Genomic DNA, 21675 nt, shown 5'->3' on the forward strand with positions numbered 1-21675 from the left:
GTTTTGGAGCATTTGTAACAGGCCTAGGATTAGGGTAAGGTGAGTGAGGCAGGAACGTGTGAGTGTAGGGTGGGATCCTGTCTTTATTCCAAATGGTGATATTCTGTTCATCATGACTTTTTTTTGCATTAATTTTGAGCCTTTAAAATATTGCCTAAAAATCTTGTTTATCTTGATTGCTGTGTTTATGGGTCCCCTGTAAATTTTGCTCCTGGGGTGAACGCCTCACTCGGCTCACACTACTCCTGGCCTGTAACTCAAATCAAACACTACTCTCTGGGCATTGAAGATCATCAGCTAACACTGAAACACAGGTGGTATCTAAGCCGTCTCACCCTATTCTTTTGAATTTGGGGTGTAGGTAGACTGCCCTTGCCACTAACTTGCTCCATTAACCCAGGCAACCAGCTTTTCTTGACTCAAATTCAATGTCTCGTCTGGAAAAACATTCAGCCGTGAGAATTATCTTTTTGACAGTGATAAGAATGTCTTCCTTTACCAATATTTATGGAGTCCCTAGGATATGCAGGCACCCTTATACACTCTAGAGCTACTGAGGCGAACAAGACAAGTTTGGATGAGGGCAAATAAGTAAACGAGCTCATGTCCATATATGCTGCACTCGAGATGAGGAAGTGCGTGTGGGAGATGTTACAACAGGGGGTCAGAAAGTTCTCTCAGGGGAGGTGGTATTTGAGCTGAAACATCAACGATAAGTGGACACCATGGCCTGTACCTCTTAGACTTGCAACCTTTTTTTTGACAGCTAATCTTTAATGAGCCCTGAGTTTGAGCCTGTAATAACATCTGTAACAACTGTACATGTCCCAATTCATCTCTCTCAACAATGCTGCAAGATTAGGATTTCTGTCATATCTTTTTTTATTGATAAGGAGACAGAAGCACAAATAAGGCAATTAATTTGGGAAGATCACCAGCTAGTAAGTGGTGGAAAATGAATAGGCACTAGGCAAAGCTTAGTGAGGTGGTAAAGCTTAGGGGGGCGGCAAAGCTTGCCTTCAACGATTCAACAGTCACTTAATGAGCATCTACTGTACCCAGGCGTTGGGCAATCACACATGGGCATATTTCACCCTCCTTCTCCTCATCTGCCAACACTTAGTGAACACTAAATAGATTCATGCATGGTACAAACTTTTAAAACAGTTCATTTTGGGGGATGATGGGACTTTTATATATTGATTGTGCTGGTGGTCACAGGTCTGTACGAATTCGTCAAAAGTGGCAGAATTATGCACAAAAAAGGGGAATTCTACTGTATGTCAATTATACCTTAATTAAAAAAAAAAACCTTAACCCCCATCCCTCTACCTCCACCCCCTAACCCAGCACAGCAGCAGGGGGCCTTGAAGTGGTCCCTGCCCATAACTTAGGCGCCAGGGGTGAAGGAAGAGGCTTTGGGGGCGGGCCCAGTGAGGGAAGGGAGTTAGCCCCAGAGGGCCGGCGGGGAAGCAGGGAAAGGGAGAAAGTAGGCACAGCCGGTGCGGGGGAGGGATGGGAAGGGCCCCTGGATGGCGGGGCGAACCCGGGGAGGGCGGGGGGATGCCGGGAGAGAGGGAGGGACCTGCGGGCGGGAGAGTGAGCAGCACAGGGAAGGTAGGCGGGGGAGGCGTGCACTCCGGAGCCAGCTGGGGGCTGCGAGGCGGAGACAGCCAGGCCACGGGCCGCCGAGGGTGCCCGCCCAGGCGACCCGCCCTCCCGGCTGCGGTGCGGACGGACCGACGGACGGCGCTGCTTGCAGGAGGCGCCCGGCCATGTTCAGCCGGAGCTCCCGGAAAAGACTCTCCAGCCGCTCGGTGAGTGTCCCCCACCCGAGCGGGACCGATCTCCGGGTGTCCCCGGTCTGCTGGGAGCGCCCCTGCCCCATCTCCCTCCGCCCGGCGGCCGCGCACCTGTGGCCCCAGGTAAGCCGGCCCCGCGGGCGTGGGCGCGTCCGGGGCGCGCGCGAGCGCTCGAAGGCGCGGAAGGGGTTAAGTCTGGATGCCCAGGCTGGGCGAGAGCGGGACTAGGAACCGTGGCCCTGGGTGTCACAGGCTGGGGGCACCCCGGAAAGCCCCCTCCTTCGCCTCTTAGCTTAAGGCAGATCGGAATCCCAGCACCAAAGCTCCAGCGTCCTGCCTCTTGGAGCTCTAGACACGGACTTGACTTTAGGGCTGTCTTTTGGGGTGTCCTGTGCTGCCCCCTTCCCGGGAGCACCAGCCTGATCTAAGGCGAGCGCGCCATGGTCGCTTCTCGGGGACTCTAGGGAACAGAAGGGTCTTGCTTTTGTTTCTTAGAAACCCGTGACCAAGGTGTCTGGGGGAGACAAAGCCCCAGCCTTGGCCATTTCTTGGTGGCTTGGTGCCCACGCCAGAGTCCGAACACCCTTCCCAGAGCAGGAGACCACCCCTGGGACACCGGCAGCGCCCCGCCTCACGTCCCCACATCAGAGAGGAGCATTTGAGTCAAATCAGATGAGGTGGAGTGGGAGGGACAGGTGGTCCTGCCTGGGACACAAGTGGGGCTTTAGAGGGTGTCCCCGAGGTGGAAACATGGGCGTGTTGTCTTTTTGTTTTGAAGTTGACCGGACTGGGGCGGATCGAAAGAGGCCAGCCATGTAATGCCTGTGGTGACCAGTGCCCCGGGTTCGCCTTGCATAAATGGAGGTAGGACGCCTTAAATCCAATTCCTAAAGGCACAATAGCGTAAGGAGGAAAGTATATATATATATACGTATATATATATGTATGTGTATGAAAAACATATATATATATGAACACGCATATATTTTTCTCCTTTTGTAAATCTAACTTGTAAGTCACATGGAAAGAATGCAAAGGCTGTTCCTTTAAGAGTGGGACTACATCTGCTACAAATATTGAAGGTGGAAGTGGTGGCCAGACACTGGGGGATGCAGGAGAGCTGGGCTCAGGCTGCATTGCTCTGATGTGAGAGTTTGGAGTCCCTCCTACCCACACTCTGTGTATCTAAGTCACTCAGCCCCAAACAATTCAATCTGGGCATGGCAGCGTTTCCGACTGCCACAGTGCAGGGTGTATAGGATTCCCTGGACTAGCTGGTGTTTTCCAGTTGTGTTTTTAATTCAGCCCCTGTAGCTCTGGGTCCCAACCACAAATCCACCACTGCCTGCCTGCGCTGTGTCAACCCTCTTTGGTGGCCAGATGTTTCTTATTAATGCGCCGTGAATGTTGACTTCCAGGCAGCCCCAGCCTGGATTGGAATGATTATGTTTGGGACACAAGGGATCTGGGTGCCCTCCCAGTGCATCTGGCTGCTGGGGCTCTGGTTGGGAAAAGTTGGGGTACAGGCTTGCAGACCCTCAGTTTGGTGATGTAAAGAGAAGAAGTGGCTCCTTCTTGGCAACTTCATGAAAAGGAAAAACTGGTGACAGGAGAAAATTCTCCAACATCATCACACGTTCCTCTATGATTAGTGCATCTTTCCCCCTTTCCCCGCCACTCACGTGCCCCTTTGAAGAAGGCTGTTTCTGGATGCTAGGGGGAATTGCCTGCTTTGATTTTTGTGCCCCTTCTGTGTGTGCTTCTCTACTTTCTCCCAAATGGTAGCGTGTGCTGGGCACCCAGTTATAGGGAAACTCCCAACTGGCTCCTTCAGAAATTAAGTGCTTTTGTTCCTGCCTCAGATGGGTCTGGCAGCCTCTTTCCTTTGTTTCAGGGCACTGAGCACAGCCCTTATGGCTCCCGAGCATTTAATAACTTCTGTGTCAGGGGCGAGGCCAGGCGACCTTGTAAATATGTAACGGGCAGACACCGGCATCCCTCAGTGGTGCCAATGTTGTAGCCAAATACGTTTGCTCGGGGTGGTCCCTTCTGTGTCCCAAATGTGAAAGTGGGCGACACATGGGAATAGGTGTAGAAGCTTAATTTTGTGAACCACATGCGGGAAGACACGGCTAAAGACTCCTTCCCTTTTGATGCATCTTGTGCTCGCGTGGGGGTGGGACAGGCAGCGTGATGAACAGGGGAGGGATTCCAGCTTCCCTTCCTCCCCTACTCTGGAGTCTTTGGGTCCACTTCTGACCAGAGGCCTGTAGGGTAGTGGTACAGTGTGGGGCTATAGCCTGGCTCCCCTCCCTCCCGGCTGTGTGACCTCTGACCTCTGGTCAGTCACTTGCTTTCCCTACGTCTCAGTTTCCCTGTTAAGTGGGAATAATAATGGTACTTAGCTCTTGGCATTGTTGTAGGGATTAAATGAGATACTGATAACACATTGTTTGTCAAGTATCAGGTACACAGTAAGTATTAGCTACTTTTTTTTTTTTTTGAGGAAGATTAGCCCTGAGCTAACATCTGCTGCCAGTCCTCCTCTTTTTGCTGAGGAAGATTGGCCCTGAGCTAACATCGGTGCCCATCTTCCTCTACTTTATATGTGGGACACCTGTCACAGCATGACATGATGAGCAGTGCATAGGTCCACGCCCGGAATCTGAACCAGCGAACCCCGGGCAGTAGAAGTGGAGCGTGTGGACTTAACCGCTGCGCCACTGGGCCCGCCCCAATATTAGCTACTTTTGTTAGTTATTTTTAGCTTCCTCTCAACCACTGCTCAGGAGGAAACATAACTAGCCCAACTGCAGATGCTGGCTGTCCAGGTCACTTTGGACTTTCATGACCGCAGCTTCTTGGAGAACCTTGTGACACTGTAACCCAGCTGATTTTGTCAAGGGAAAACAAGTGTTTTATTTTCAGCCCATTGTGGAGCCTTTCTTGTGGAAAGAGACCCTTTCATTAGGCTGAGACGGGTTTTCATGCTGAAGCAGTGACCCCCCCCCCCCCCCCCCCCCCGGCCCCAGCAGCAGAAAGGCTTCACTTTGGCTGCATGAATGGGGTTTTTATGGCATTTCCACCCATTGCTGGAAAGGAAGCAGCTCCTTGCTTTTGACCCCTCCTTTCCCCTATGGGCATCCTTTCGGGTGGCCTTTTGGAAAAGAGGGACAATCATTTCTGGGTTACAGCACAATATTCTTTTTGGCAGTTCGAAATCCACAGTATGCTCACTTTCCAGCCCAATGACAGGAGACCGTGAACCCCTGGGAGAGACAGTTGTGTCTGAAACGCAAGGCTGGCCCCAAGCAGGCTGAAAGGCTGCTTTGGTCTGACCCAAGGGGAGTGAATTTCCCTTACCGCAAAGTACCAAGGAATCCTAAATATTACCACTCCTTGGCCTCTTAACCAGCATCTCTGCTTCCACCCTGGTCCCCCTGCAGTCCACTGTCCACACAGCAGGCACCTCCTAAAAGCAGAACAGAATGGTGTCACTGCTTCCCAGCTCGAAGGCACTCAAGTTCTAGAGAGGAAGTGTGCTGTAAACAAACTTTGCTTGCCCTGCTGGTGAGGTGGAGAGCTGGGGCTTTGATGTCCAGGCAGAGCTGGGCTGGAGTCTTGCTCTGGCTGTGACGAGCTGTGTGACCTTGGGTGAATGACTTAGGCTCCCTGGGTTTCATTTTCCTCAACTGTCAATCTGAGATCTCTCCACTGAACAAATATTTGAGTGCCTGCTTCGTGCCAGGTGCTGCTAGGGGTACAGCAAAGCAACACAGACAGGATGCCTGCCCTCATTCAGTGAATAATATTTGAGATAAGGTGGTGGGGAAAGGACTCTCTGAGGAGGTGACATTGGAGCAGAGAGCTGGGGCAGGAACCAGCAGTGTCACCATCTCTTGGGAGCTTGTTAGAAATGCAAAATCTCAGGCCCTGCCCTAGATGCACTGAATTCACCGCTGAGCTTCAACCAGACCCCCAGTGGATTCGTGTGCATATTAAAGGTGGAGAGGCCGAGTTGAACCCCGCTGTGTGTGGCAGACTGCTCCCCGTACTTCGGGGCTTCCTCCTGTGGGAAGAGAAGGCTAAGGTCCTCTGGAGGTCTGTTATATTTTATGGGGATCTTCCTGAGTGATCTACTCTCTTCCTCATTTTTTATTGTCACCCACAGCTTTAGGTGGCAAATGTGGGAACTTTCAGGATGTCTAAAAAAGCCCGTAAGGACTTACATATCTTGGAGAGCAGAAGGCTCACAATTGTTACCCAAAGCTGTCACCTCCACCTGATCTAGGGCAGCTGAGGAGCTAGAGGAACAGAGGTGGGCAGCCCTCCCTGAGGTGACTTAGCCCCGAGAAGCAGCACCTCCGGGCAGCCTAGGGCAAACCCTACAGTGGCCCCGGCTGCAAGAGGGCATTTTCACTAAAAGAAAGATGCAGGTGTCTTCGTGGACCACGGCTGGAACAAAGTCATTAATAACCAAGCCCTAGTGCACTCCACACACAGCTTTCCAAGTGGGGGTTAATTGGCCTTCTTGTTTGCAACCAGTTTGAGCAAGGAGAGGAAAATGGCCATTTTTACAGTGAAGAGATATCCTTGGAATGCCTAGGCACTGTGAATAAAAATAGTAATAATAATAGCAAACAACATGAGCAATAGCACCGATGAGCAGAGCTGTGTCTCCATGTTTTGCATGTGTTTCTGTGTCATCCTCACCAAACCCTATTAAATAGATGTGATTATTTTCCTGCTGAGGAAACTGAGGCTCGGGGTTGTTAAATGATTTCCCCAGGGTCTCCTGGCTAGGGCGAATGAAGCTCGGCTTTGGCTCAAAACCCAAGCCCATTTCCTTGTGACTCACTGCCTCTTGTTACTTCTCTATTCTAAGGCAGAATCACAGACGAGGGGCCTCGGATCACATCCAGCCTGCAGATGGATTTTGTTTGATCTGCACAGTGTGTTAAATAAGGGGGCTTTTTCTACCATTAAAATCTGGGTTTGGGGGGCAACCCAGTGCTGCAGCAGTTAAGTGCACACGTTCTGCTTTGGTGGCACAGGGTTCATTGGTTTGGATCCCGGGTGTGGACATGGCACCACTTAGCAAGCCATCCTATGGTAGGTGTCCCACATATAAAGTAGAGGAAGAAGGGCATGGATGTTAGCTCAGGGCCAGTCTTCCTCAGCAAAAAGAAGAAGATTGGCAGCAGATGTTAGCTCAGGGCTAATCTTCCTCAAAATAAATAAATAAATAAATAAATAAATAAATAAATAAATAAATAAATAAATAAATAAATAAATAAATAAATCTGTGTTTCAGAGCTGGCCCAGTGGCGCAGCAGTTAAGTTTCTGCTCTGCTTCGGCAACCTGGGGTTTGCCGGTTCAGATCCCGGGGACGGACATATGCACAGCTTATCAAGCCATGCTGTGGCAGGCATCCCACATATAAAGTAGAGTAATCTTCCTCAAAAAAAATCTGGGTTTCCAGCTTCTCTTGGAAAATCCAAACATGTAGTAACATCAGGGCAACTTCCTACGTGACAGTAAGTGACAGTAAGTCATGGAATGTCAGTGGTCTCCCTTTTGATGGGCGTGGCCTCTGTCTACCATAGTCTCCAACATTCCATGTGCATTCGAGGCCCTCTTGAAATAGTTAGGTAGCCTGTCAGGTCCCAGAAGTGATTGGAGCTTGCAATCCTGAATGAGCATTCTCACCTTCTCCAAAAATGATTTAATAAAATAATGAGCGTCTGTAATAATAGCTACTATTTTTAAAGCATCGACAGTGTTAGGCAGATGTCCTACATCCTTCCTATCTTTTGCTTACAACAGTCTTTGGAGATGGGTGCTGTTACTTACACCTATTTTAATAGATAGGATGCTGAGTTTCAGAGAGGTTAAACAGCTTGCCTGAGTTTATACAGCCAGCTAGTCAATGGGATTCCAACCCTGTCTGACTTCAAAATTCTGTGTTCTGGACCAGGACTTCTCAAACTTGGCTTGCATGTGAATTACCAGGGGATCTTATTCCAGTGCAGATTCTGGCTCAACATGCTTGAGGTGGGGGCCTAAGATCCTGCATTTCTAACAAGCCGCCGGGTGATGCTTCTGCTGCTGGTCCACACTTTGAACAGCTTCAGTCCAGACCAGGAGTCAGCAAACTACAGCCTGCTGGCCAAATCTGATCCTTCACCTGTCTCGTATGGCTCATGAGCTAAGAATGATTTTTACGTTTTTTTTTTTTTTTAAGGAATGCCACATTTATTTATTTATTTATTTATTTATTTCCTTTTTTTCTCCCAAAGCCCCCCGGTACACAGTTGTGTAGTTTTAGTTGTGGGTCCTTCCAGCTGTGGCATGTGGGATGCTGCCCTAGCACGGCCCAATGAGCGGTGCCATGTCCGTGCCCAGGATTCAAACCTATGAAACCCTGGGCCGCCAAAGTAGAGTGCGCAAACTTAACCACTCGGCCATGGGGCCAGCCCCTGATTTTTACATTTTTTAATGGTTGGAAAGAAAATCAGAAGAATATATCATGACGTGTAAAAATTATATGAAATTCAAATTTCAGTGCCCATAAATACAGTGTTATCTGAACAAAGTCACACCCGTTTGTTTATATACTTACTGTGGCTGTTTTCATGCTACAATGGCTGGGTTGAGTGGATGCAACAGAGATGGTATGGCCCACGAAGCCAAAAATATTTACAGAAAATGTTTGCCAACCCCTGGTCTAGACCACTATCTAGGGGAATATGCAGGTAGCTTCTCTTCGCTTTAGAAGAAAGGAATCTGAGAACTCTTCGGAATCATCCCTCCACCCTGACTGAGAATGGTGCTAAAATCAAAGGCAACCAAAGAACCAGGGAGCAGACCAAAGCCGTTTCTAAAGGGCACGTGGAGATGAGGCTTGCAAGACCAGATCAATGAACTGCCAGTGGATTCTAAGCTCCTTGTAATCCCTTTAACGTTTCTGCTTTGCTGATAAATGTAGATTCGACTTGAGCATTAAAAGGCGGGCTTTCAGAACAAGGCTCCTGGAGTCCCACTTTCATGAGCGCTGGCGTGGCAAGCCCGAAGCAGTGGTGGCTTTGTGAGGTCGTTTTAATTATGCAGAGCGGTTTGTCTCCAGACAACGGCACCCGTCCAGGCGGGATGCTTTGGCTGCGTGTGGTGGCTCTGGAGGCAGCGCTCACTGGGTCAGCCAATGCTGTGCTGTGAAAAGCATCTTTCCTTAGTTGCCCTGGCAATTGTGTTGATTGTGACTCGGGCCGTAATTTGGGGAGATGCTGGCCTGATTTTCTTCACTGGATTGTAATTTGGCTAAGGAATGGGTTCCCACTGATTATTTTGTTTGGGGAGGAAAAACACTCTGTCTCAGTCAGCTGATATGCCAAGAAAAGGGAAAACGAGATGGATGTGTGTGTGTGTGTGTGTTTGTGTGTGTGAGACTTATGCCTGGAATCTTCAAGATAGGGAAAGATACTTAGCAGCTAAGAAGGTTGCTGGTTAGCTCACCTTATGTCACTGGCATTTGATGATATGCCTGATGGAAGTGGAAACACCCTGATAGGGTTTTTCTCTCAAGTAAACATATCAGTTCCCAATTTATCTGTATTGTTGTCTCTGATTTTGAAAAAGGATGTGGCTATTATAGAAGATTTAAAAATCACACATGCACACATATAAAACACACATGGCATAGAGGGGAAAACCCATACCTTTTAGAGCAGGGGTCAGTGAACTACGGGCAGTGGGACAAAATCAGCCTGCTACCTGTTTTTGAATGGCCTACTAGATAAGAATGGTTTTTATATATATATATATATATTTTTTTTTGCTGAGGAAGATTCGCCCTGAGCTGACATCCACTGCCAATCTTCCTCTTTTTGTATGTGAGCTGCCACCACAGCATGGCCACCGACAGATGGGTGGTGCAGGTCCATGCCCAGGAATTGAACCCGGCCACCAAAGTGGAGCATGACAAACTTAACCACTAGGCCACCAGGGCTGGCCCTAATTTTTATATTTTTAAGTGGTTGGAAAAAAAAATCAAAAGAAGAATAATATTTTGTGGCACATATAAAAATTATACAAAATTTAAATTTCAAAGCCCATAAATAAAGTTTTATTCAAACACAGGCATGCCCATTCATTTAGTATTATCAATGGCTGCTTTTGCAATAGCAGAATTGAGTAGTTAAGAGCCCTGATGGTTCACAAAATTGAAAGTGTGTAGTATCTGGCCCTATACACAAATAGCTTGCTGACTCTGCAGCTGAAGATATATGTTGTTAAGGCTTGGTGTTTATTTCCTCAGATTCATTCAAAGTATTATTTGTTAACAAGATTTTACAGAAAATATACATTGTATGTATGGTCTGTTATAACTTAGTTTTTTCACACTTAGAAAAACTTTTTGAACATTTTTACATGTCAGCGCATTAAGGGCAAAAATATCTAATACATTTATTAGTTTTTAGAATACACTGTGTGGGTTATCATGGAATTAAAGTTTTTCTATTCCTGGCCGCTTTGGTTGGTTTCCATTGTTCCTTATTATATGCTATATGACAATAGCTTTTTTTAATGCTACGACTTGCCTATGTAGAGCTCTTGTCAAATTGTCCTCTAAAATCATGGTGCCAACTTCCACCCCTACCCTTAAAAAAAATCGAGTCTATTTGTCTGTTCTCTGGGCTGAAGCTTTGCAACATCTCAGCTTGTATAGCAGCCTAGTAATTAATCCTTGTTTAATCACTCTGAGTGACAATTTGTCCCTGATGAATAGTGAGAAAACACAGAGCATTGATGTCAGTCATCTTTTTCTCCAAATACATTGTATTTGTCTTTAATCCCCAAAGTGGTACTCACATTCTGTTGAAAGGCGGTTATTCATCCTTATGCTTCTGCTGTTTAAGGTTGGTGGGATGAGGGAGAATCTAATAAATTTGTTATTTTGTGGTCTCTTGGTTCAAAAAGCTCAAAGGTTATCCTTTAACCCTGTGATTAATGAGTACCCCAGAGGGATTTCCCTGTGGAGAGAGGGAGCATTCCCTAAAGGGAATAATTCCCAGATCATTGAGCATTTTGAGATCAAAGGGATTCTACCTGCCTTGTGTATGGGAGATCCATGGGGGGCATCTCTGGGGAGAGATGTATATTTCCAGCCAGTGTCGTAAAAACTCTGAAGCGTCTAAGGGCTTAAATGGGAGCATGATAGCTGAGTGGTTAAGGGGTCAGGCTTTGAAGACATTTTGCTGGTTCTTGGTTATACAGTCTTGGTTCTGCATCTTACTGGCTGAGTGTCCTTGGGCAAGTGATTTAACCTTTGCGAGCCTTGATTTTTCTCTTCTGAAAAATGGGAATAACATTACGTGTCTTATGAGGTTGTTGTGAGGATTCAATAGGATAATGCGTGTAATGTGCCTCAGGGTACATGGTATGCAGCGTGGGCTCCGTATGTGCTTGTGGTTGCGAGAAGGTTTAATGGAAACAGAACTGGGTAAGGAGTAAGAAGACCTGGGTCCAAGGCCCTGGGATACAGATTCTATGACAGAGAACAAGTTGCTTCCCCACCACGGGCCTCATCTTTTCATTTGTTAAATGAGGATGATGATTCTTGTTTTATGGACTTTAACTCAGAAGAGACAGAACGAAGTCTGCCTCCACCTTATTTGGGGGTTTAGTTTCTAAAGGAATTAGCTATTCTTGATCGAATGGCAGATTCATGTGGCCCGTCACACCCTCCCCTGGGGATGTATGTACTTTTGAGGAAATGAGTTTAGAGACTTGGACTCTATACTCTCACAATCTCTTTGCTTAAATGAAGTGTATATATGATATTTGTAAAAACGGTTTGCAAACGATAACAGAAAGACAACATTTAAACTGTGCCCCTGGGGTCAATATTGAAAAAGGGGACTTTTTTTGTGCCTTGCACCCATCAACTGGACCATGAAAATTCATGTCCAAGATGAAAACCACACGTCATCAAAACAGTGCTTAATCCATTTTACCCAAGCCTTTTGAATGAGTGTGCGTGGGTTCCAGTGTGCCATGCTCAATATTTCCATTTGTGTGATCACCAGTCCGAAGCTCCCTCTTCTAAGGCATGAGAAACAAGAATAGTTATACAATATTTGAACCTAAGATCACACATTGGAAACTCCTCAGATAAGATCTGGCCTGTACCTATATTTTGTTAACATTGTACAGGATTTAAAATTTCAGTTTCCAACATTTGAGATTTTGTGTAAAAATTCAAATTTGGGGTTTTCTCTGGAAAAGTTAAAATATCTGGCAACTCTGGGCTTGTATTCCTCCCTTCCTTTTAGATGGAAAATGTGTGTTCAACTTTTTCACAGTCCCCACCATTCCCTATTGTCTTGCACCTGGTCTGCCTCACTTGTTTACATTATTGGCTGGCTGCTGTAGACCTCTGATTTTGTGACTGTTGATTTGAAGAAGAAAATGAGTGAATATGCATGTTCGGAAGGATGATGTGAACAACAGATAAGAATAAAATTGCCGCTTGGCAGGGACAACTGTGCTGAGCAAGTCATCTAAGCACTGAGTCTTCCCTATCTAGGAGATGCTCTCAGGGGAGAGCTAAAATTATTGAGGACCTGCTGTGTGCTTGGCTTCTTTTGTGCATCACCTCATGTCATCCTCACAACAATTTTCCGGGGCATGTATTTTAGTTTCTACTTTTGTGTGTGTGGGGGGTGGGGTGGGGGGGGGAAGATTGGCTCTGAGTTAACATCTGTTGCCAATTTTCCTCTTTTTGCTTGAGGAAGATTGTCTCTGAGCTAACATCTGTGCCAATCTTCCTCTACTTTATATGTGGGATGCTGCCACAACATGGCTTGTGTGTAGTGGTGTGTAGGTCTGCGCCTGGGATCCAAACCCACGAAGCCCAGGCCGCTGAAATGGATCGTGTGAACTTAACCACTACACCACTGGGCCAGCCCCTTATCTCCTACTTTTTAAATGTAAAGAAACTGAAGCCCCAGAGAGGTTTGGTGACATGCCCTAGCACATAAGTAGGGTAATAAGTAGTTGATTCAGGGTTTGAAACCAGGTCTTTAGGGCTCGAGATCACAAGTTCTTTAATCAAGAGAGTGTTTAAGTCTGGTATTTTGACTCTCTTGGTCTAAACATAAACTATACCTTGAGGAAAATGGGGTCTTGTATTCTCAGTGGCCTGGGGCTGAGATCTGACTATCGTCTACAATGGACAAAATGAAGAGCCCTGGGCCAGTTGGTTTATTAGAGGCTGGGGTCTTAAAGGTGAAACTCCTTTAAAATCAGAGGATGTGCTGCTGAGTTTATTGGGGTGTGAGAAAGGTGAGAACTTGAATCAAATACAATGACATTTCCAGTGGAAGGCTGTTGTAGTTTTCTAATCAGATCTGCATACATTAAGCGGGCTCCATTCAGCTTGTTTACAGCTTTGATGTCTAATTGGGCGGCCTGGGGAGTCTGTGAAAGGGCGAGGAGGGCAGTCTTTAGAAATGTCACTTGCATGTTTCCTGGAGGACACCTCCACAAAAGGGATCAGTCAAGGGAGAAAGTTTACAGCGCATCCCTCCAGCAGCCAACTTTAAGTCAACAAGCTAAAACTAAACAAGATGGGCGTTATCCAACCTTTGGACCTATGCTTTTAAACTTATGCTCCCCGATGCTTACCGATCCTGACACTGTGTTGCAAAACAGACGCAAGCACATTTGCCTGTTGGAAGGCGTTTAATGAGAGCGTTATTTGACTTTATGTTTGGTAAACTACTCAGGATGCAGAAACTGCTTTCACAATTCTTAAAAACTGCCTCATTATGTGGACATGTAACACCCAGAGCGGGTCCTCCAAGTTTGAGTGCTGAGGAATTAGGCCTCCAGGGGACTTATTAAAAGAATGCAGGTGTTTTCTTTCTTCAATAACGCTGTGAAATTACTCTGATAATATAATTTCTCAAAGTCTTTTGTTCCACAATCAGGCACCCAGGAGCGCTCCTGTCATTTGCATCCTTGATGACTCGGCCTTTAGAGCTTCTCCAGTGACTTATTGAGTTGTTGGGAAATTATAATGACAGTCTGTTCTCATCTTTAGGAAGCCAAAAATTTGGAGATAATAGATAACTGCGGAATGTCCATCATCTTGGGTCTGGAATATTCGAAGCCATGGGGAAGAACACATGAATATATTTTTCTGGGTTCTGGGAGGTGGAACAATTTAATAGATATGTTCAACTGCTAGGGATTTCGAATAGTTTTTTTCCTTTAATTTTCAAAATCTTGGTGATCACAGCATTTTAAGGCAGGCTTAATTCTTATTTTAAATTAGTTTTGATCAAATTGTTGTATGAGAAATTGTGGTGTACACAATTTGGAAAATTCAGCAAAGTCAAATGGTTTATTAAAAAAAACGAACATACATAACTTTATCACCCAAAGAGGAGTACTCTTAGCATTAGAAGGTGATTTCCTTCTAGTCTGGTTTCTTTACCCAGAGTTTTACATAGTTATATTAATTTTCTAGAGCATCCGAAACAAATTACTACAAACTGGGTGGTTTCAAATAACAGAAATTTCTTCTCTTACAGTTCTGAAGGTTAGAAGTCTAAAATCAAGATGTCAGCGGGATTGGTTCCCTCTGGAGGCTCTGAGAGAGTCCATCCATGCCTCTGTCTTAGCTTCAGTGGCTCTTGGCATCCTTGGCTTATAGATGTGTCCCTCCCGTCTCTGCCTCTGTCATCGCATTGTGTTCTCCCTCTGTGTCCCTGTCCTTCCCTTCTCTTCTCTTATAAGGACTTGTCATTGGATTTGGGCCCACCTAATCCAGGACGATCTCAACTCCAGGTCCTTAACTTAATTCTATCTTCAAAGACGCTTTTTCCAAATAAGATCAGATTGAAAGAGTCAGGTGGATGTATCTTTGAGGGACCACTGTTCAACCCATTATAATAATTGTGGTAAGAAAGCATATCCAGTTTTATCTTCTCAAGCAGTGTGCCCAACTAGGGCTTTCTAAATATGTTCTTTGTAAAACTACGGTTGGCATGGGAGGGCTGGGCCTTGACTTTGGGGTGCCTTTGTGGGGAATACACTTTACTTGTCTTTTCTAGGCACGGTTAAATGCTTGCAACAGGAGGGGATAGTACACGCTGCTATTAGTAAGTGGAATTCCAGGATGGAATTTGCTGGCCATGTTGATGAATTCAGCTGTCTGAATCAGTTGACCTCCAGGTCGCCCTGTGAAGTCCATCCATCTTCTCTTAGCTTTTGTTGGGCCCTGCCAGGGAGCTGTCTAGGAAATGAACTGGGGGTGTGTGCACAGCCTTTTTGTGGCAAGAGCCTTTGGCCCTGGGGCCTTTTAATTAATGTCTAGGTTATATAATTGATTCACTTTCAAAGGTACAAAACATGGGCTTCCTTAGAAAAGGAAATTCTTCATAATCCTGGAAATAGGTTCCATCTCTGCAAAATCCTGCCAGAGCTAACTCCCTCCCCCCATGAGTTCTCTGTAAACACAGCCAGAAAAAGCGTAACATTAATTGTACTTCCCCATTCCCTGATTTCTGTTAAACCCAGCATGAATGGATTTATTTCAGAATAAATTATCTGAAATAAAATGAAAGCAGATTATGATTCTTTTCATCATCATCTTAGCTATCATTAATTGAACATTTACAATGTGCCAGCAATATTATATTCTAAGCACATTTCTTCCGTTCTCTTATTAAATTCCTGAAACCCTTTATGAGATAGACACCATTATGTACATTGGTTTCCTGAGGAAACAGAGATGCTGCAAGTTTCACTTACTTCCCCAGGGTCACACTGCTGGTTAGCATTGAAACCAAGGTTGGACCTTGGGCTCTTAAACACCGTATTATATGGTGCTTGGCTCCAGAGGGATCTTATAGATTGTGGTAGGGCTGCTCCCCTTACCCCTCAGGGTTTGCCATTCGTTAGATCTCAGTTGGGGCTTAGAATTTGTACCTAATAAAATACGTGCTGCTGCTGCTGCTGGTCTAAGGAATATAATGTGAGAACCACTGGTCCACACCATAGTCCAGCCCCCCAGGACGTGATAGTCACACCAGGGAGACCAGATAAACGTGATTTAAATGGCTGTCCAGTTTAGCAGCCATTTCTTTCTTATGACCTAGTACCTTTCTTATCACAAAGTATCACAAAGTCGCTTAGATTACTATTAAATGATTGGTATTGATGTTGAGGGCTAGGAGTTCAGATAGGAAAGAGCCCCTTCTCTTACTTAAGGTTTAGTGTATTCTTGATCATCTTCTCTTTCCTATCACTTAGAGGTCATGGAATTTAATAAAGTGGGTTTTAAGCTCTTTCATCAGCTGGAAAGTAGAACCAGCCAAGGTCTGGTATCTATGAAGATGATTAAAGATGAGTAAGTTGTAGCCCCACCAGACGGTAAAATACATTGTAGGGCTACAGAAATGGAAATAGTGTACTGGAGCAGGAATGGAGAGATCCCTGTAACAGACTAGAACATCTCCAAACCAGATCCAGGTCATTGTGGGACAATGGTATATGATGAAGGTGACATGGAAAAGCAGTGGGGGAAGGATTCCATAAATGGTGCCAAGACAAGCGGCTTCCCATTTGGAGTAAAAAGAGATTAGTTCAAAACTTTTAAATTTAGAAAAAATTTAAATTTTATCATGGATGAATGTTTTCACAAATTTGGAAAGTAAAAGGTATATCTAAATCCAAGTTGTTTTCCCTTCCTTTTTCTCTCCCTCACTCGCTACCCTCTGGCAACCCTGGCTCCCTTACAGGTCCCCCAATACTACAAGTATATTCCCATCTCAGGGCATTTGCCTTTGCTGGGACCTCCCCCAGGACCGCCTCCCCCAGATATCCACAAGGTTCGTCCCCTCATCTCCCTCCAGACCTCTCCTCCAGCGTTTCCTTGGAGCAGTGTTCCCTGACAATCCTAAAATCATAGTCCAGTCGCTCCTTTTCTCTTCCTCTGTCTTATGTTTTTTCACAGCACTTGTCACTCCCTGCCATTATATTATATTTTTAACAGATTATCTGGCTTTTGTTCTGCCTTAGAACTAACTACTTTAGCCTATACGAGCATTTAAACTTCATGAGGATATTTCGTTCCGTGTCTCTTTTGTTCACTTCCCCCAAAACCCAGAAAAATACCTGGTACATAGCAAAAATCCCAACAGAATTTGTTGAACAAATGAATAAATGAATGGATGATGTGAAAACCAGAAGTCCTAAAGGAAGATGGATTATTTTGATATGAATAACTTACAAATTGTCAAAAGATAAATTGAGGAAATTATTCGGAATACATATGATATGCAGAGGCCTAATTTTTTAAAATATGAAAAGAGCTCCAACTAATAAGAAAAACATGAAACAGCTCATTAGAAAATTGAGCAAAGAATCTCATCAGGCAGATGTATGAGAAAATATTATTGGTTTTCTTAATGATGTTACCATTTCTAATGTTTCTGTTTATTTGTGAGACCAATATAAATAGCTGTTAGAAAATATATTTGTGTAGAATGGTGAAGTCTTTGTTCAATGAACGATAGCATCTCTTTTCATAGGAATTATTAAAATACTATACATACTCTCATGTTTTGGGCTAAGCTTTGTTCACTTATGTCAAGAAGATTAAAAGACTTTTTAAGATTCCTTAGGATTTGGGCTTGTCCATGGATATCAACCATATTCATAGCTATGATAGTGTGATCCAAGAGATGACAGGAAAACAACTAGAAAACAACAACTTCTACAACATCAAAAAATCAGTTCTACATCTAGGGATGTGGGCATTTGGCCACTTTATGGCTCTATTTCTGTTTTCTTGTCACAATGGCTCCAGAGTGCTGCTACTGGCATTTCCTGGGCTGGGGACAGGAGTGTTAAGCAGTCTGCAAGACAGTGCCCTCACAATGAAGGTCATCCTGCCCCGGATGCCCATGGCATTCTCACCCGGTGAGAAGCATTGGAAAGTGTTGCAAGCAGCAGATGCCTTTGGGACACCTTTGATGTTTGGAAACTACTTCTCCGGACCTCAGCTTCCCTCATCTGTAGATTGAAGGAGATAGAGTATAGAACCAGGAAGGACCTCATCATCATTAACACCTGGTAATAGCATTACCACGGCTTCCTGCTGAAGTAGCCAACGGAGGAAGTTTTGGCAAGAAGAAATTTAAGAGAATAGAGGTTCTTCAATCTCCTTGCTGGATAAGCCAAAACTCTCCCTTCCCTCTGCAAAACATCCAGTTAGTGGGTCCCTCTTCAAGGATCCCTCTAGTTGTGTTGCAGAATTGTATATTTACCAAGTGAATTCGTTTGTTCCCAAACCTGTTTATGGCAGTTATACCTGCTACTGTGATTGTGTACGTTACCTTCATAAACCCATGAAATATGAACGTGAAAAGAAAGAAGAGTTGTTACTTCTGTGAAAACTGAGCTGAATGCTTGCAAATGACCCCCAAATGAATACTAAAACCAAACAAACCAGTTGAATTAGGTTTTGGGCAAAACAATTATAAAAGATTGGGAACGAGGCAGAAATTGTAAAGGGATCTAGATTTTTTTGACAACATTCTTTAAATTCTGGCACCACTCTAAAAAAAACCCAAACTGGAAATTGAAGAAGGTGCAATATCGATGTGTTTTATAGTTGAAATATAAGATACTCTGATTTGTAAACCCATATGTAAAACCCCCTCTCCTGCTATAAATGAATGTATGGTTATATGTTTCAAGAAAAAAATTTAAGATATGTCTGTATCATTATTTTGTGATTCCTCAATGTGACAGACACTGCTGGTTTCTCCACATCCATGGTCTGCTTCTTTAGAAATGTAATCTTCAAAATATTATCTGACACATAGCCTGAGAATTAAGGCAGTATTTCTCACCCTTCCTTGCTCCTAGGGGTTGCCATTTGACTAAGTTCTGGCTAAAGGTATATAAGTGAAAACAGTGTGTACAACTCTGGGGAAGTGCTTTTCAAGGGAAAGCCTGGACTTTTCTTTCCCTGCTTCCTGTCCACTGGAATGTGGATGTGATAGTGAGAGCTCAAGCAGCTGCATTGGACAATGAGGTGGAAGTCTTGTGTTGAAGACAGCAAAACAAGATAGGCTGTGCCTGAGTCCCTAATGATGATACAGATGCTGTGAAAGCCTTGGACTGCACAACTCCAGACTGTATTTATGTGAGAGGGAAGTTAATTTCTATCTTGTTTATGCCACTATTATTTTGGGTTTTCAGTCATTCACAGCTGAATTTCATCCCAACTGGACTACAGATGTTGATTGTGTTGGATAAGAGGCTCTGGTATACCAACTACTCCCCAAGGGTCAAGAATTAATTTTGACTGCTTCAACGGGAGTACAACTGTTATTTTACTGGAACTATCATTTCTAATAGTAGGGATACACTGTGTTCTGAATGGTTGAAAATCTAGAATCATTCTTTTAATTTTAGGCGTGCTTGCAAGGGGAAGGGGTGCTATTCCAGAATATACTGTCCTGAGGCAGGATGACTTTCTCTGGAACCTTGACTTCTCCTAAGTTATTAGAGTGACTTGAATTACCTATGGATATAATAGGTCTTAAAGGAGGATAGTTTTTCCTATTGTCCAGCTTCTCTGTGAATCTGCGCAGTTATCTATTGAGGAATAACCTGGAACATTTCAGGAATGCCATCATGTAGCACTGATTTCACCCTCTGAGAAAGCACATATGCACTTTCGGAATGCATTTAGAACTGCTTATTTTAGGATTAAAGGGTATAGAATGAAGGAATATGATTAATCCCCTTGATAGCCCCTATCATTTTACCAGCAGATGAAGCAGAGGGATGGGGTTCACATTACATCCGTGGAGAGCTATGCCACAGTGCCACTGTGTGTGAGTGTGGGCGACGGTGAAACCGTATCGCCTTTGTGTGAACAGAACACAGCATGTGCCTTTTTGGCCTCTTAATTAAGTAATCGCCATCCAGAAAGTTTCCTTTGCTGCAAAGTCTGCCTTGTCAGTTGTGTCCAGGATAGTTTTGTATGAAAGTCTTTAAGCTGGAATTATCTTTCTGATGGTTTTTCCTGACTAGCTTTCTCAAATTATCTGAGAAGAGTGTTAAATTGGTAATAAAAAGTGTCTAAGAAAAAAGTGGATGACATTTTGGGGTCAAGTTTTTACAAGTAAGAGGAACACACTGGGAAGTTGATTTATAAAAAGTTTAGAGGGAATTCATTCATTCAAGAAACTGTTTTGTTTTGTGGTTACTATGGCCTCACATGCCATGACATACAGTAAAAATGATATCATAAATTTACGTCTTTAAAATACATGTATGCAGGGCTGGCCCAGTGGCCAAGTGGTTAAGTTCATGTGCTCCGCTTCCCAGGGTTTCACCGGTTCAGATCCTGGGTGCTAACATGGCACCGCTCATCAAGCCATGCTGAGGTGGCGACCCACACAGCACAACCAGAAGGACCTACAACTAGAATATACAACTATGTACTGGGGAGCTTTGGGAAGAAAAAAAGAAAAGAAGAAGATTGGCAACAGTTGTTATCTTAGGTGCCAATCTTTAAAAAATAAAATAAAATACATATGTATATATGTTATACATATGTTGATATGAATATATATGTGTGTATGCGTGTGTATAGCCAGGTCTGGTGGTCTAGTGGCTAAGATTCCGTGCTCTCATTGCTGTGGGCCTGGGTTCATTTCCCGGTCAGGGAACCACACCACCTGTCTGTTGGTTGTCATACTGTGGCTGCTGCATGTTGCTGTGATGCTGAAAGCTATGCCACCGACATTTCAAATACCAGCAGGGTCACCCATGGTGGACAGGTTTCAGTGGAGCTTCCAGACTAGACAGACTAGGAAGAAGGACCTGGCCACCCATTTCCAAAAAATTTCCCATGAAAACCCTATAAACAGCAGTGGAACATCGTCTGATACAGCGCTGGAAGGTGAGAGGATGGTGCAAAAAGACCAGGCAGGGTTCTGCTCTGCTGTACACAGGGTTGCTAGGAGTCAGAATCCACTTGAAGAAACTGACAAGAATGTATATACATGTATGCATATACGTTTTGCTCATTTTTAAACACACATGATGGCATACCATAGATACTTCTTCTTTGTCACTTAATAATAGATCTTGGAGAGATTTAATATGACTATATGTAAATATTCTTAATTTTAAAAGAAGACCATGTAATATTCTACTATATAACTGTGCCATAATTTATTTTGTACCAGTTCTCCAGTGATGATTATTTAGGATGTTTAAAATTTCTGGCTATCACAAATGGTCCTTCAGCAGACATTCTTATTTGTAGATCCATCATTGCCTTTATGTGTGAAAATATCTACAGGATTAATTCCTAGAAATAGGATCACTGAATCAAAGGGCATGTGCATTTTAATTAGATGATATTGCTAAATGGAAAAAAAATGGGTTTCCAAATGTGTATAGATCTATCAATGTGTATGAGGGCAGAAGACTAATTTTAAATGACTAAGCATTTAACTTCAACAAGTTTTTTGGAATGCCATTTAAACATTTTTTTGTTTTGGTAAAATATACATAACTGGAATGCCATTTTTATTCATTACTTTGATTTGCCAACGTAAAGTTTTTGTAAAACCACTAAATTGGATTTAATCTCCTTGTACTAAGATAGGAGCTATTAAATAATTTAATCCTGATAGAATCTCTATGGGAATAATACAGACCCTCCTGATTGTAGCTAGGATCCGCCATGCTGTCAACATCCAGCTACTGATGACGCGCACGGCACTGCTTTTTGGTTCATGTTCTGCCAGAAGGTTGGGTGGAATGAGGCAGAGG

General features: G+C 44.2%; 1 protein-coding gene across 4 annotated transcripts in view; it reads left to right on the plus strand.

Moving 5' to 3' along the window:
* Nucleotides 1-1640: 1640 nt before the first annotated feature.
* The window catches only part of PRICKLE2 (prickle planar cell polarity protein 2), a 306961-nt gene continuing 286926 nt past the window's right edge, over nucleotides 1641-21675 (plus strand). The window contains exons 1-2 of one of the 4 annotated variants that reach the window (XM_046680788.1): nucleotides 1641-1925; nucleotides 2581-2666. In XM_046680788.1, coding sequence (XP_046536744.1) covers nucleotides 1776-1925; nucleotides 2581-2666 — 236 coding nt within the window. In that variant the 5' untranslated portion in view covers nucleotides 1641-1775. The remainder of the gene's footprint in view (nucleotides 1926-2580; nucleotides 2667-21675) is intronic. The other 3 variants (XM_046680823.1, XM_046680795.1, XM_046680802.1) reach the window with 3 other exon arrangements.

This window comes from Equus quagga, chromosome 1 (assembly GCF_021613505.1).
Source record: "Equus quagga isolate Etosha38 chromosome 1, UCLA_HA_Equagga_1.0, whole genome shotgun sequence".
In the NCBI taxonomy this organism is placed as follows: domain Eukaryota; kingdom Metazoa; phylum Chordata; class Mammalia; order Perissodactyla; family Equidae; genus Equus; species Equus quagga.